The sequence below is a fragment of the Drosophila yakuba genome, unplaced genomic scaffold (genome assembly GCF_016746365.2).
Source record: "Drosophila yakuba strain Tai18E2 unplaced genomic scaffold, Prin_Dyak_Tai18E2_2.1 Segkk17_quiver_pilon_scaf, whole genome shotgun sequence".
Taxonomy (NCBI): Eukaryota; Metazoa; Arthropoda; class Insecta; order Diptera; family Drosophilidae; genus Drosophila; species Drosophila yakuba.
In genome coordinates, this window is record NW_025048789.1 from 11,948 (window position 1) to 26,547 (window position 14,600).

Here is a 14,600-nt window from a genome sequence, read left to right on the forward strand (position 1 = left end):
CCCAAAGTCGCCACACAAAAATGAGGACCTGAGCTTCCCTGGATCCGCTTGGATCCCCCTTACCACACACTAATGGCACTGAAACAAAAAGAAAAGCCTAAGTCTAGTCCTGGCGCCGAAGCCTACCGACGTCGCCTGGACAGTTCTTGAACTCACCTAGATGTTTTCATTTGGCTGGGGGAATGCAGTGCACTGCCTGTATTAGCCTATACCGAAAAGTTGATTATCCTGCGGCTTTTCATTTTCTCTATTTAAGAAATTCACTTTAAGGATCCACTGGATCCTCCTCTAATGGTTTTGCTATGCTAATTTATCGACGCCTGCTGGCCATTGGAGTCGCCTTGCGCCCCTTACCAGACGGCTTTTGATCCTGTTTCTTATTAATTTAATTATAAATATTATTCTTTTTTACGTTTCCTGTTTATTTTTGTTTTGTTGGTGGAAATTGCTGAGTAACAGGAAATGGAAAACATTCAAATGTAAACATATGCACAGTGATTTGCCGTGATTTTTAGGACAGAGATTTTAGTCAAATGTGCTCTACGATGCGGAAAATGAGAATATTAGTGCATGATTAGTGTATAATAATTACAATTATAATCAGGTGTTACAACTTTTTTCATCAAATAAAAATATAACAAACGGAATTATATAATAATTAATATGAAAATCAAGCTCTGCTTTGTATACCAAACATTGATATCCAATACTCTTTTTCTGTGGGAAACTGCATTCACTTTGCTGACCCAGATGCGTTAATTTACTGATGTAAGACCGAAGAACATCGTTGTCATGGGCTCACCCATTTGCCCTCACTTTCGTGCAGAAAAAGTGAAACTCTGTCATTAGGTAAAAGGGACTGAGCTGGAAAGTCTTTCATAAGCGTCTCATAAATTCTTTGTCTATTGTGGCAAATTCTTAACCATCCAGTTGGCTAACCGTCGTGTAGTTTTGTCCCTTTTCTGTTCCATCCCGTTTCACTCTATTTCTTCGTTTCTAACTGTGCCATATGTGTCCAGGCTTCCAAGTCCTCAAATTGTAACTAGAATTTGATTGTGCCGAGAAATGCGAGTGCATTGATTGGATTAACTTGAAAAAAGCCGACTGCATGTGGCCATAAATGAAATGGAACCCCTTTAAGCCAGGGAAAGCTGTGGATGCAGATGGCCAACAGTGGCATTGCTAAAATTGGGATATCTTTTAACTAGTCGCTTTCGAAAAGCAAAAGGATACGGGACTAGTTAAATGGGTTTATTTCAAATTTACTTCACCAGCTAAACCAATAGAATTGAAGAAAAACAGAGGTTTTATGTCAGAAAAACTGAACTACATAAATCATAATTTCCAAAACTATGTAAGTTAGCAAACCATTTAAAATATGTTAACGAGAATATCGATTTATTTTAAATGTTTTGTGAGATTCTATTAAAAATCAAAGGGAATAGGAATTTTACTATGTACATGTATATATAATATTATTGTTCTTTAGTTTAAAATTTTAATTAGGAAACTTAATGGCTTTAGTAAGTTGAGTATAAAGCTTTGTGTTGATGCACATTTTTTTATGTAAATAATACTATTGGTGTTATTGTTTCTTGTATTTATTGATGTATTATGCTGGAAGTTGCATTTTTGGTAGCCCTTCCATTGTTGCTTGCCTGTCTTTCTTCCGGGCTCTTTTAACCTGCTTTCTGGCTTTGGTTGGTCCTGATTGCAGGTATGTGGCTGTGGAATGGCTTACAAGCCGCTTCCCTGTTTTTTCCGGGCCATCCTTTTGGCCTAAGGGGCGACTGTAGCTGCATCCGATTATCTTACGACTTTCCTTCGTCTCCTGCCTTATCTCTGATTATTATCCTTTTAGCTCAGGAACTGCCTCGTTCACGAAGTACAGCTGCTTGTAAGTGCATTCTTAAGCTCAATCAAACTGGATGCTGGGCGAATATGCATTGAATTAAGTGGGCGAAATTCGTATTGGCTCTTGAGCTAGAAAGGCACCAGAGTCTTATGATTAAAATGCCCCGAGCCCGGAATCCCCTATGCCCATAGGTGCATTCCGCTGCAGAATTTAAATGTCCCTTCACCCGAGTGCTTGCGTGTGTGCGTTCGACGTTCAAGTGAAACTTAAGACAAAAGCCAGAGCGCTCGGAATTCTTTTTCTGTGTCCGCCCTTCCGGGCCGTATTGTTTTTGCTGGCTAAAGCCGTGCAGACATTTGGACCCAACTACTTGAAGTTGTATGCCCCGTTTCCTTACTTATTTTTTCCTTTTTTCTTTCCTTATGGGACTTTATGGCGCTTACGTGTGGGTTCCTTTGGGCGCATATTGAAATCCCAGCATAGTTATGACTTTGAAAAAAACTGAGGGCGAAGCACATTTTCTTCTTAGCCCTCAACGTAATGGCAGGTGCCAGGAAAATAAGAGGCTGGATAAAGCGATCGTGAATAAAACTGTTATCGGTCTGCGTGCTCAAAAGCGCACTTGATTGCTCAAATCCTTTGTGTATCCCCTTTTAAGCCTTCTGTTTTCCACCAAGACACCAACCAACGCCAAAGCCACAGCAACAAAAAAACTACCCCGGGAGCAACTAAAAAGGGGAAAAAAGTCCCCCAAGTCGACGTCTCAAGCGGCACTTCTTCCGCAAAAAAACCAATTAACTTCTGCTGAGACAAATGTTCAAGCCAAGGAAAGGAAACGAAATTTGCATGACTACAAAATTAAAAACTGCTTTGAGGGACAGAAAATATTTGGAGGATACATAGTTATACGGCTTACTTTGCACACCCTGGCAGAGGGTATATTGATATTAGTGAAAAGTTGGCTTAGCAATTCTGCAGTATGTATAATCTTTGTAAAATCTATGTTTAATTAAAATCTAATCAATAGCAGAGTAACAGGTATCTGATAGCAGAGCAAGAATTCCACGCCTATTCATTCTAAAGAACAAAATAATGATTGAACCGACTTTTGAGCCATTGAATTGTTTACCAAAGCGTTCTCAGCTTTATTATAATTACTATTCTATTTTCGATCACATCCTTACATCATTCTGTTTGTAACTCGTAAGTTAAATTTTTTTTTGTCAGTCGTAGTCCATTGGTTTCTTTTTGATGACGTCTTTGGTGGCCTTTCGGTGATTGGCCGTAAGAAGGTACAGTTTCTTCAGCATATTATCCGCCTCACGCGTGGTCATGGCAAACACCTGGACCATTCCCGTCTCATGAACACGGGCCGCCACCCCGGGAACTGCCTTGTCCACGTAGTAGACATACTGCATATGGGGCTCTGGAGAAAGAACGCTTAACGCAGTGAACACCGGCAAAGAGATCCCAAATGGAAAGTGGGCGCAGGAAATGAGACGCAGATGTAGAAGCTTGTTTGAGGGGTCGGCTTTGAAGTTCGCCCTCCCAAGGGTCCTAAACATCAGATCCCTTTGTGTTTCGGCAAGCATCGCATGGCCTCTTCCATTGATTATCAAGACACTGCCATCGGACCAAATCCAAGCTATCTGTGTGGCCTCATACCGGATTTGGATCACATCGATGTCGTTTTTGTAAACGGCGTTTCTTAGGAACCTAACCGTATTTTTCAGATCCAAGTTCGTATTCATACTCAGTGTGCAATACATTTTGCAAAAATTCATATCGACGTGCATGCGAAATTCCTCGACCTTGCGCCTTTTGGGACGCCTTAGGATTCTAATCCTCTGGAGGCACTGGTCCAAGTGATCTGGCAGAGGCGGAAGCAGAAGACATCTCCTCAAATTCTCCACCGATTTTGATCCGAACTGCTGGTTCCACTTTGAGCGCAGTCTCTTAGCTTGGGGGTCCCTGAACTCCGTCATGGTTTGGTCAATGATGTACTCGAAGTCCTCGAGGAAAACTGTGAAGCTATTCTGCCATCCAGTCTCCGCTGAGACATTTCTGTTGCTTTCTCCCAGGACTCGGGGCTTCATTTGCTCCTCGCTGATCTCGGTTTCGAAGTCAATGGCCTCTGGTTCTGCAGCAGTTGGATTGTTGGAACCGTCCTCATAGATGAGGAGTTGCACTTGTTGGGAAATGATTTCACTGCATTGCTGTAGCCAACTCTGGGTAGCTTCCTCAGCCTCGGGCCTCGGGGGCAATGTTTTAATGTCTTTGACCTCGAGGATAACTGGCTTTTCTGGTTTTTCCACAATGAATTCAGTTGCTTTCTCTGGTTCCTTCTCTGGAATATTTTCAACGGAAACCTTTTCGTTGGGTGGGGGTTTCCACAACTCAGGCTCTACGGAATCAGGTTTCTGCGGCATTTCGAACACCTTTGGAGAAAACTTTTTCCAAACATCCTTTTCCTGGGAGATAAGATCCTTGGGCTTTAGTAACTCCATCAGAAGATCATGATTCTTCTCATGATCTCTGGCTAGGCTTAATAACATATCAAACTCTTCTATATCACTGTGGGGTTCGTTGAGGCCCTCCGATTTTATCCATTCCTTGAGTGCCCGCTGCTCTTCGATTCCAATGGTGCAGCTAGCAAAGGCGACATCTTCATTGTCCAGAATCCGAGGCTTCTTGGCGTCACTATCGACCTTTCCCTTTGAATCCGAATCTTCTATATCATTATGGGATCCGTTGATGGCCCGCTCCTCTTCGATTCCAATGGTGAAGCTAGCAAAGGCGACATCTTCATTGTCCAGAATCCGAGGCTTCTTGGCGTCACTATCGACCTTTCCCTTTGAATCCGATTCTTCTACATCATTATAGGATCCGTTGAGCCCCTCCGATTCTATCCACTGATCCAAGACCCGCCACTCATCTTTTCCGACTTTCCTCTCAAAACCAGTTTCAAAAGAATTCTTTTTATATCGGTTTTTGTCAACTCGAACTGTTTTCGGAGGAAATTCATTGGAGTTTTGAGATTCCGTTAAACTCGGAGGTGGAGTTTTGGAAGGCTCCAAATACTCCATGCAAAACAAAGGCCATATAGCATCCGAGGGCTTTATAAGCCCCTTCTTCGCATCCATACAGAGCTTCCAAATATCCTCTGACGACAACATTTCTGTATCATACTCATCCACCAAAGGCCCCTTGATGGGTGTCAGCGGTGAGGGTTCTGTATCGACGGTAGGTTTTGGAACAGTTTGACGCACATTTGGAGATATTTTTCCTTCGTTGGGGCATCGTCGACTCTTGACAATGCTTGATGAGCTTGGAGGTGGCATTTGCCAGTTTTTGGGAAGCACGTTAGAATTCTCCTCGAGTCCAAAGTCCGGAACAACATTGTCGATGCGGAACTTGGAGGGTATGGGGTTTGGGTGCGGTTCATTTACGGTTCGAAAAGCGCTGAATATGAAATTAAATTCATATTAAATATGACTGTTTTTTTTAAGTTCTTACCTGGAGCACGGTCTTTGGATATCATATTCCGAAAAGCCATCTTGATTGTAGATGGGTTCTGTGCTCTTTTTCTTAGGATAGTTTACCGCATCACCGCTGGCCATTTTAAGAAACTGTTGGTCATCATCTACATCAAATAAAGAAGTACGTGGCATTTTGTTAGAAATGTAATCGGACTGAATTTTTAGATGCCAAATTTTTCCACGCACTCTACAACTCTATGGGTGGCAACCTTAAGTTATTTGTTTGAAATATATCCTATCGGAACGACAGAATTGTATATTATCTTTGTGAAAATTATTAAACTATTTAAAATAAAATTTTTATCATATATTGTTTCTATTGGGTTAGGTTTTTATACCCGTTACTCGTAGAGTAAAAGGGTATACTAGATTCGTTGAAAAGTATGTAACGGGCAGAAGGAAGCGTCTCCGACCATATAAAGTATATATATTCTTGATCAGGATTAATAGCCGAGCCAATCTGCCCATCTCCGTCCGTCTGTCCGTATGAACGTCGAGATCTCAGGAACTACAAAAGCTAAAAAGTTGAGATTAAGCATACAGACTCCAGAGACATAAACGCAGTTTGTCGATTTATATTGCCACGCCTAATCTAACGCCCACAAACCGCCCAAAGCTGCCACGCCCACACTTTTGAAAAATGTTTTCATATTTTTTCAGTTTTTTATTAGTCTTATAAATTTCTATCGATTGGCCAAAAAAGTTTTTGCCACCCCCCTTTCTAACGCCCACAAACCACCAAAAACCGTCAGTGTTGAAGACTCTCCTTCGCACTTCCACTAGCTGAGTAACGGGTATCAGATAGTCGGGGAACTCGGTTATAGCGTTCTCTCTTTTTCAGTTTAATTCCGTAACGTAACCCATTCGAAGCCCGGGTCTTTTAGCCAGCTTTACTTGGAGCAGCCATTGCATTTAAATTTCTATAAATTTTTCATTTTCCATTTAGTTCCAATGGCACGCTACAAAATAAAAGCAAACGTTCGTTTTCAGCACAGACTTAATCCCCCAAACATTCTTGCAATGTTTTTAAGGCTGTTTTTCTTCAATTTGAAATGCTGCAATATATTTTTTTGTGTGGTGTGGTCGCGGAATTTGAAACTTATCTTTCACACCAATTGTGCATGTTTTGTATAAGTAAAATATCCTTAAATTGCGGACTTAAGCTTTTAGTTTATCTTTCAATTTTCTAGAAGCTTCTAAACATTTGATTTAAATGACAGTCAATTAGTTTAGAGAGATTTGAAGTTGAGTATTTGTATTTACCTTTTGAGTCGTTTAAAAACAAGAGAGAACTATATAGTCCTGTTTTACGACTATCAGATACCCGTTATACAGCGAATAAGTATTTCTTGCGCTGGGTCTCTGTCTCTCGAGTCTGATGCTCATACACAACTTTCTAGCTTTTAAGCTTATAGTTTCTGGGATCTCGACGGACGGACAGACGCATGAACTGTACGAGTAAAGGGTATAAGAATATATTGTTTAAATATTACAATTCACAAGTAAGCACTTGTAATGGAATATTTATTTTGATTTCCCATTCTATAATCTGGTATCTGGTGCACCCCGAATTCAATGGGAAGGTTTTTAGTGCTATGTGTCTGTATTAAAGTAGCTATTGCGAAAATACGCCATAGATATACCATATTACTGTGCCACTCAGGCACGTAGTATTCATTCATACACCATCTAAAAGCCGCATTTTTCCATCAACTGCCAACAATCTCGGGTACTTCCCAAAGTCGCCACACAAAAATGAGGACCTGAGCTTCCCTGGATCCGCTTGGATCCCCCTTACCACACACTAATGGCACTCTGGTGCTGCTAGCAAAGTCTAAAAATCCGAACAAAAACTGTTTGCCTTCGCTTGCCTCCTTCGCCGCCGCAGGCGATGGGCAAAAGTGTCAAAGTGCTAAAGTATGTTCAAAGATTCATAAGATTAAATGCAAAAGTCTATCCCTTTCTGCTAGCACGGAGGTATGTGAAGCTATCTGGAGACAGCCGAATTCTGGCAATAATAGCTGAGCCAAGTCTCTAAACACTTTAGGCAGAAAAGAACAAAATGTCTGAATACTAGGAAGAATATAAGCGAATAAATTTAACGTTATTTAGCATTTAAAGGGATTTTTTAAAATTAAAAGACTAGTAAATTGTATAGAGTATGGAAAAATGCAATACGGTATTTCAAAAAGTTAGAAGGTATTCACCTATTATTTCACTTATACGCATTCCAGACAGGGCGTATACTTAATGTGTGTTCGGCCAAGACGACGGAACCTATTAGGTCCTGTTCGACGGAAGCGAGCATCCTGAAACAAAAAGAAAAGCCTAAGTCTAGTCCTGGCGCCGAAGCCTACCGACGTCGCCTGGACAGTTCTTGAACTCACCTAGATGTTTTCATTTGGCTGGGGGAATGCAGTGCACTGCCTGTATTAGCCTATACCGAAAAGTTCATTATCCTGCGGCTTTTCATTTTTCTATTTAAGAAATCCACTTTAAGGATACACTGGATCCTCCTCTAATGGTTTTGCTATGCTAATTTATCGACGCCTGCTGGCCATTGGAGTCGCCTTGCGCCCCTTACCAGACGGCTTTTGATCCTGTTTCTTATTAATTTAATTATAAATATTATTCTTTTTTACGTTTCCTGTTTATTTTTGTTTTGTTGGTGGAAATTGCTGAGTAACAGGAAATGGAAAACATTCAAATGTAAACATATGCACAGTGATTTGCCGTGATTTTTAGGACAGAGATTTTAGTCAAATGTGCTCTACGATGCGGAAAATGAGAATATTAGTGCATGATTAGTGTATAATAATTACAATTATAATCAGGTGTTACAACTTTTTTCATCAAATAAAAATATAACAAACGGAATTATATAATAATTAATATGAAAATCAAGCTCTGCTTTGTATACCAAACATTGATATCCAATACTCTTTTTCTGTGGGAAACTGCATTCACTTTGCTGACCCAGATGCGTTAATTTACTGATGTAAGACCGAAGAACATCGTTGTCATGGGCTCACCCATTTGCCCTCACTTTCGTGCAGAAAAAGTGAAACTCTGTCATTAGGTAAAAGGGACTGAGCTGGAAAGCCTTTCATAAGCGTCTCATAAATTCTTTGTCTATTGTGGCAAATTCTTAACCATCCAGTTGGCTAACCGTCGTGTAGTTTTGTCCCTTTTCTGTTCCATCCCGTTTCACTCTATTTCTTCGTTTCTAACTGTGCCATATGTGTCCAGGCTTCCAAGTCCTCAAATTGTAACTAGAATTTGATTGTGCCGAGAAATGCGAGTGCATTGATTGGATTAACTTGAAAAAAGCCGACTGCATGTGGCCATAAATGAAATGGAACCCCTTTAAGCCAGGGAAAGCTGTGGATGCAGATGGCCAACAGTGGCATTGCTAAAATTGGGATATCTTTTAACTAGTCGCTTTCGAAAAGCAAAAGGATACGGGACTAGTTAAATGGGTTTATTTCAAATTTACTTCACCAGCTAAACCAATAGAATTGAAGAAAAACAGAGGTTTTATGTCAGAAAAACTGAACTACATAAATCATAATTTCCAAAACTATGTAAGTTAGCAAACCATTTAAAATATGTTAACGAGAATATCGATTTATTTTAAATGTTTTGTGAGATTCTATTAAAAATCAAAGGGAATAGGAATTTTACTATGTACAAGTATATATAATATTATTGTTCTTTAGTTTAAAATTTTAATTAGGAAACTTAATGGCTTTAGTAAGTTGAGTATAAAGCTTTGTGTTGATGCACATTTTTTTATGTAAATAATACTATTGGTGTTATTGTTTCTTGTATTTATTGATGTATTATGCTGGAAGTTGCATTTTTGGTAGCCCTTCCATTGTTGCTTGCCTGTCTTTCTTCCGGGCTCTTTTAACCTGCTTTCTGGCTTTGGTTGGTCCTGATTGCAGGTATGTGGCTGTGGAATGGCTTACAAGCCGCTTCCCTGTTTTTTCCGGGCCATCCTTTTGGCCTAAGGGGCGACTGTAGCTGCATCCGATTATCTTACGACTTTCCTTCGTCTCCTGCCTTATCTCTGATTATTATCCTTTTAGCTCAGGAACTGCCTCGTTCACGAAGTACAGCTGCTTGTAAGTGCATTCTTAAGCTCAATCAAACTGGATGCTGGGCGAATATGCATTGAATTAAGTGGGCGAAATTCGTATTGGCTCTTGGGCTAGAAAGGCACCAGAGTCTTATGATTAAAATGCCCCGAGCCCGGAATCCCCTATGCCCATAGGTGCATTCCGCTGCAGAATTTAAATGTCCCTTCACCCGAGTGCTTGCGTGTGTGCGTTCGACGTTCAAGTGAAACTTAAGACAAAAGCCAGAGCGCTCGGAATTCTTTTTCTGTGTCCGCCCTTCCGGGCCGTATTGTTTTTGCTGGCTAAAGCCGTGCAGACATTTGGACCCAACTACTTGAAGTTGTATGCCCCGTTTCCTTACTTATTTTTTCCTTTTTTCTTTCCTTATGGGACTTTATGGCGCTTACGTGTGGGTTCCTTTGGGCGCACATTGAAATCCCAGCATAGTTATGACTTTGAAAAAAACTGAGGGCGAAGCACATTTTCTTCTTAGCCCTCAACGTAATGGCAGGTGCCAGGAAAATAAGAGGCTGGATAAAGCGATCGTGAATAAAACTGTTATCGGTCTGCGTGCTCAAAAGCGCACTTGATTGCTCAAATCCTTTGTGTATCCCCTTTTAAGCCTTCTGTTTTCCACCAAGACACCAACCAACGCCAAAGCCACAGCAACAAAAAAACTACCCCGGGAGCAACTAAAAAGGGGAAAAAAGTCCCCCAAGTCGACGTCTCAAGCGGCACTTCTTCCGAAAAAAAAACCAATTAACTTCTGCTGAGACAAATGTTCAAGCCAAGGAAAGGAAACGAAATTTGCATGACTACAAAATTAAAAACTGCTTTGAGGGACAGAAAATATTTGGAGGATACATAGTTATACGGCTTACTTTGCACACCCTGGCAGAGGGTATATTGATACTAGTGAAATGTTGGCTTAGCAATTCTGCAGTATGTATAATCTTTGTAAAATCTATGTTTAATTAAAATCTAATCAATAGCAGAGTAACAGGTATCTGATAGCAGAGCAAGAATTCCACGCCTATTCATTCTAAAGAACAAAATAATGATTGAACCGACTTTTGAGCCATTGAATTGTTTACCAAAGCGTTCTCAGCTTTATTATAATTACTATTCTATTTTCGATCACATCCTTACATCATTCTGTTTGTAACTCGTAAGTTAAATTTTTTTTTTGTCAGTCGTAGTCCATTGGTTTCTTTTTGATGACGTCTTTGGTGGCCTTTCGGTGATTGGCCGTAAGAAGGTACAGTTTCTTCAGCATATTATCCGCCTCACGCGTGGTCATGGCAAACACCTGGACCATTCCCGTCTCATGAACACGGGCCGCCACCCCGGGAACTGCCTTGTCCACGTAGTAGACATACTGCATATGGGGCTCTGGAGAAAGAACGCTTAACGCAGTGAACACCGGCAAAGAGATCCCAAATGGAAAGTGGGCGCAGGAAATGAGACGCAGATGTAGAAGCTTGTTTGAGGGGTCGGCTTTGAAGTTCGCCCTCCCAAGGGTCCTAAACATCAGATCCCTTTGTGTTTCGGCAAGCATCGCATGGCCTCTTCCATTGATTATCAAGACACTGCCATCGGACCAAATCCAGGCTATCTGTGTGGCCTCATACCGGATTTGGATCACATCGATGTCGTTTTTGTAAACGGCGTTTCTTAGGAACCTAACCGTATTTTTCAGATCCAAGTTCGTATTCATACTCAGTGTGCAATACATTTTGCAAAAATTCATATCGACGTGCATGCGAAATTCCTCGACCTTGCGCCTTTTGGGACGCCTTAGGATTCTAATCCTCTGGAGGCACTGGTCCAAGTGATCTGGCAGAGGCGGAAGCAGAAGACATCTCCTCAAATTCTCCACCGATTTTGATCCGAACTGCTGGTTCCACTTTGAGCGCAGTCTCTTAGCTTGGGGGTCCCTGAACTCCGTCATGGTTTGGTCAATGATGTACTCGAAGTCCTCGAGGAAAACTGTGAAGCTATTCTGCCATCCAGTCTCCGCTGAGACATTTCTGTTGCTTTCTCCCAGGACTCGGGGCTTCATTTGCTCCTCGCTGATCTCGGTTTCGAAGTCAATGGCCTCTGGTTCTGCAGCAGTTGGATTGTTGGAACCGTCCTCATAGATGAGGAGTTGCACTTGTTGGGAAATGATTTCACTGCATTGCTGTAGCCAACTCTGGGTAGCTTCCTCAGCCTCGGGCCTCGGGGGCAATGTTTTAATGTCTTTGACCTCGAGGATAACTGGCTTTTCTGGTTTTTCCACAATGAATTCAGTTGCTTTCTCTGGTTCCTTTTCTGGAATATTTTCAACGGAAACCTTTTCGTTGGGTGGGGGTTTCCACAACTCAGGCTCTACGGAATCAGGTTTCTGCGGCATTTCGAACACCTTTGGAGAAAACTTTTTCCAAACATCCTTTTCCTGGGAGATAAGATCCTTGGGCTTTAGTAACTCCATCAGAAGATCATGATTCTTCTCATGATCTCTGGCTAGGCTTAATAACATATCAAACTCTTCTATATCACTGTGGGGTTCGTTGAGGCCCTCCGATTTTATCCATTCCTTGAGTGCCCGCTGCTCTTCGATTCCAATGGTGCAGCTAGCAAAGGCGACATCTTCATTGTCCAGAATCCGAGGCTTCTTGGCGTCACTATCGACCTTTCCCTTTGAATCCGAATCTTCTATATCATTATGGGATCCGTTGATGGCCCGCTCCTCTTCGATTCCAATGGTGCAGCTAGCAAAGGCGACATCTTCATTGTCCAGAATCCGAGGCTTCTTGGCGTCACTATCGACCTTTCCCTTTGAATCCGATTCTTCTATATCATTATAGGATCCGTTGAGCCCCTCCGATTCTATCCACTGATCCAAGACCCGCCACTCATCTTTTCCGACTTTCCTCTCAAAACCAGTTTCAAAAGAATTCTTTTTATATCGGTTTTTGTCAACTCGAACTGTTTTCGGAGGAAATTCATTGGAGTTTTGAGATTCCGTTAAACTCGGAGGTGGAGTTTTGGAAGGCTCCAAATACTCCATGCAAAACAAAGGCCATATAGCATCCGAGGGCTTTATAAGCCCCTTCTTCGCATCCATACAGAGCTTCCAAATATCCTCTGACGACAACATTTCTGTATCATACTCATCCACCAAAGGCCCCTTGATGGGTGTCAGCGGTGAGGGTTCTGTATCGACGGTAGGTTTTGGAACAGTTTGACGCACATTTGGAGATATTTTTCCTTCGTTGGGGCATCGTCGACTCTTGACAATGCTTGATGAACTTGGAGGTGGCATTTGCCAGTTTTTGGGAAGCACGTTAGAATTCTCCTCGAGTCCAAAGTCCGGAACAACATTGTCGATGCGGAACTTGGAGGGTATGGGGTTTGGGTGCGGTTCATTTACGGTTCGAAAAGCGCTGAATATGAAATTAAATTCATATTAAATATGACTGTTTTTTTTAAGTTCTTACCTGGAGCACGGTCTTTGGATATCATATTCCGAAAAGCCATCTTGATTGTAGATGGGTTCTGTGCTCTTTTTCTTAGGATAGTTTACCGCATCACCGCTGGCCATTTTAAGAAACTGTTGGTCATCATCTACATCAAATAAAGAAGTACGTGGCATTTTGTTAGAAATGTAATCGGACTGAATTTTTAGATGCCAAATTTTTCCACGCACTCTACAACTCAATGGGTGGCAACCTTAAGTTATTTGTTTGAAATATATCCTATCGGAACGACAGAATTGTATATTATCGTTGTGAAAATTATTAAACTATTTATCATAAAATTTTTATCATATATTGTTTCTATTGGGTTAGGTTTTTATACCCGTTACTCGTAGAGTAAAAGGGTATACTAGATTCGTTGAAAAGTATGTAACGGGCAGAAGGAAGCGTCTCCGACCATATAAAGTATATATATTCTTGATCAGGATTAATAGCCGAGCCAATCTGGCCATCTCCGTCCGTCTGTCCGTATGAACGTCGAGATCTCAGGAACTACAAAAGCTAAAAAGTTGAGATTAAGCATACAGACTCCAGAGACATAAACGCAGTTTGTCGATTTATATTGCCACGCCTAATCTAACGCCCACAAACCGCCCAAAGCTGCCACGCCCACACTTTTGAAAAATGTTGTAATATTTTTTCAGTTTTTTATTTGTCTTATGAATTTCTATCGATCTACAAAAAAAATGTTTGCCACGCCCACTCTAACGCCCACAAACCATCAAAATCTGTCAGTGTTGAAGACTCTCCTTCGCACTTCCACTAGCTGAGTAACGGGTATCAGATGGTCGGGGAACTCGACTATAGCGTTCTCTCTTGTATTTTAAATGCAATTTTCTTCTTCATCCAAATCAATATTGTAAATATCCTCATCGTCATCAGAATCGCACTGCAGATCGTACTACACGTTGTAGGGTAGCTTGTCGTTGATCTCGGCCTAAAAGTAGGCACTTAATTAGGCTGTTCTTAAGGTCGGGAAAAATGTTAATTAGGCTGTCATGAAGAACAATTCTCCAACTGCATTTTTGGAGTTCAGACTCGGGGTCCCAACCCGAAGAGGTAGCCACTGGGCATTAATTGAGTTTAAACCAGCGAGCAATCGCCGTCCGAGCTATCAAAAAAAAAACAAGAGAGAACGCTATAGTCGAGTTCCCCGACTATCTGATACCCGTTACTCAGCTAGTGTAAGTGCGAAGGACAGTTTTTGGCGGTTTGTGGGCGTTAGAGTGGGCGTGGCCAAAAGTTTTTTGGCAAATAGATAGAAATTTACAAGACTAATACAAAAATGAAAAAATATCAAAACATTTTTCAAAAGTGTGGGCGTGGCAGCTTTGGGCGGTTTGTGGGCGTTAGAGTGGGCGTGGCAAAAAGTTTTTTTGCAAATCGATAGAAATTTTCAAGACCAATACAAAAATGAAGAAATATTAAAACATTTTTCAAAAGTGTGGGCGTGACAGTTTTGGGCGGTTTGTGGGCGTTAGAGTGGGCGTGGCAGCATGATTCGACAAACTTGCGCTGCGTCTATGTCCCTGGAGTCTGTTTACTTAATCTCAACTTTCTAGCT

The 14,600-nt window shown here is 41.4% G+C and overlaps 2 protein-coding genes across 2 annotated transcripts; both read right to left on the reverse strand.

The window, feature by feature from the left end:
• Positions 1–2,976: 2,976 nt before the first annotated feature.
• On the reverse strand, positions 2,977–5,595 carry LOC26534496. Its single transcript, XM_039377289.2, has 2 exons — positions 5,372–5,595; positions 2,977–5,317 (listed from the first exon to the last, which is right to left on the reverse strand). The coding sequence occupies exons 1-2, from the start codon at positions 5,524–5,526 to the stop codon at positions 3,079–3,081; spliced, it is 2,394 nt and encodes a 797-aa protein (XP_039233223.1). The 5' UTR covers positions 5,527–5,595; the 3' UTR covers positions 2,977–3,078.
• Positions 5,596–10,601: 5,006 nt separating this feature from the next.
• Positions 10,602–13,220, reverse strand: LOC120322235. Its single transcript, XM_039377288.2, has 2 exons — positions 12,998–13,220; positions 10,602–12,943 (listed from the first exon to the last, which is right to left on the reverse strand). The coding sequence occupies exons 1-2, from the start codon at positions 13,150–13,152 to the stop codon at positions 10,705–10,707; spliced, it is 2,394 nt and encodes a 797-aa protein (XP_039233222.1). The 5' UTR covers positions 13,153–13,220; the 3' UTR covers positions 10,602–10,704.
• Between the last annotated feature and the right edge of the window lie 1,380 nt (positions 13,221–14,600).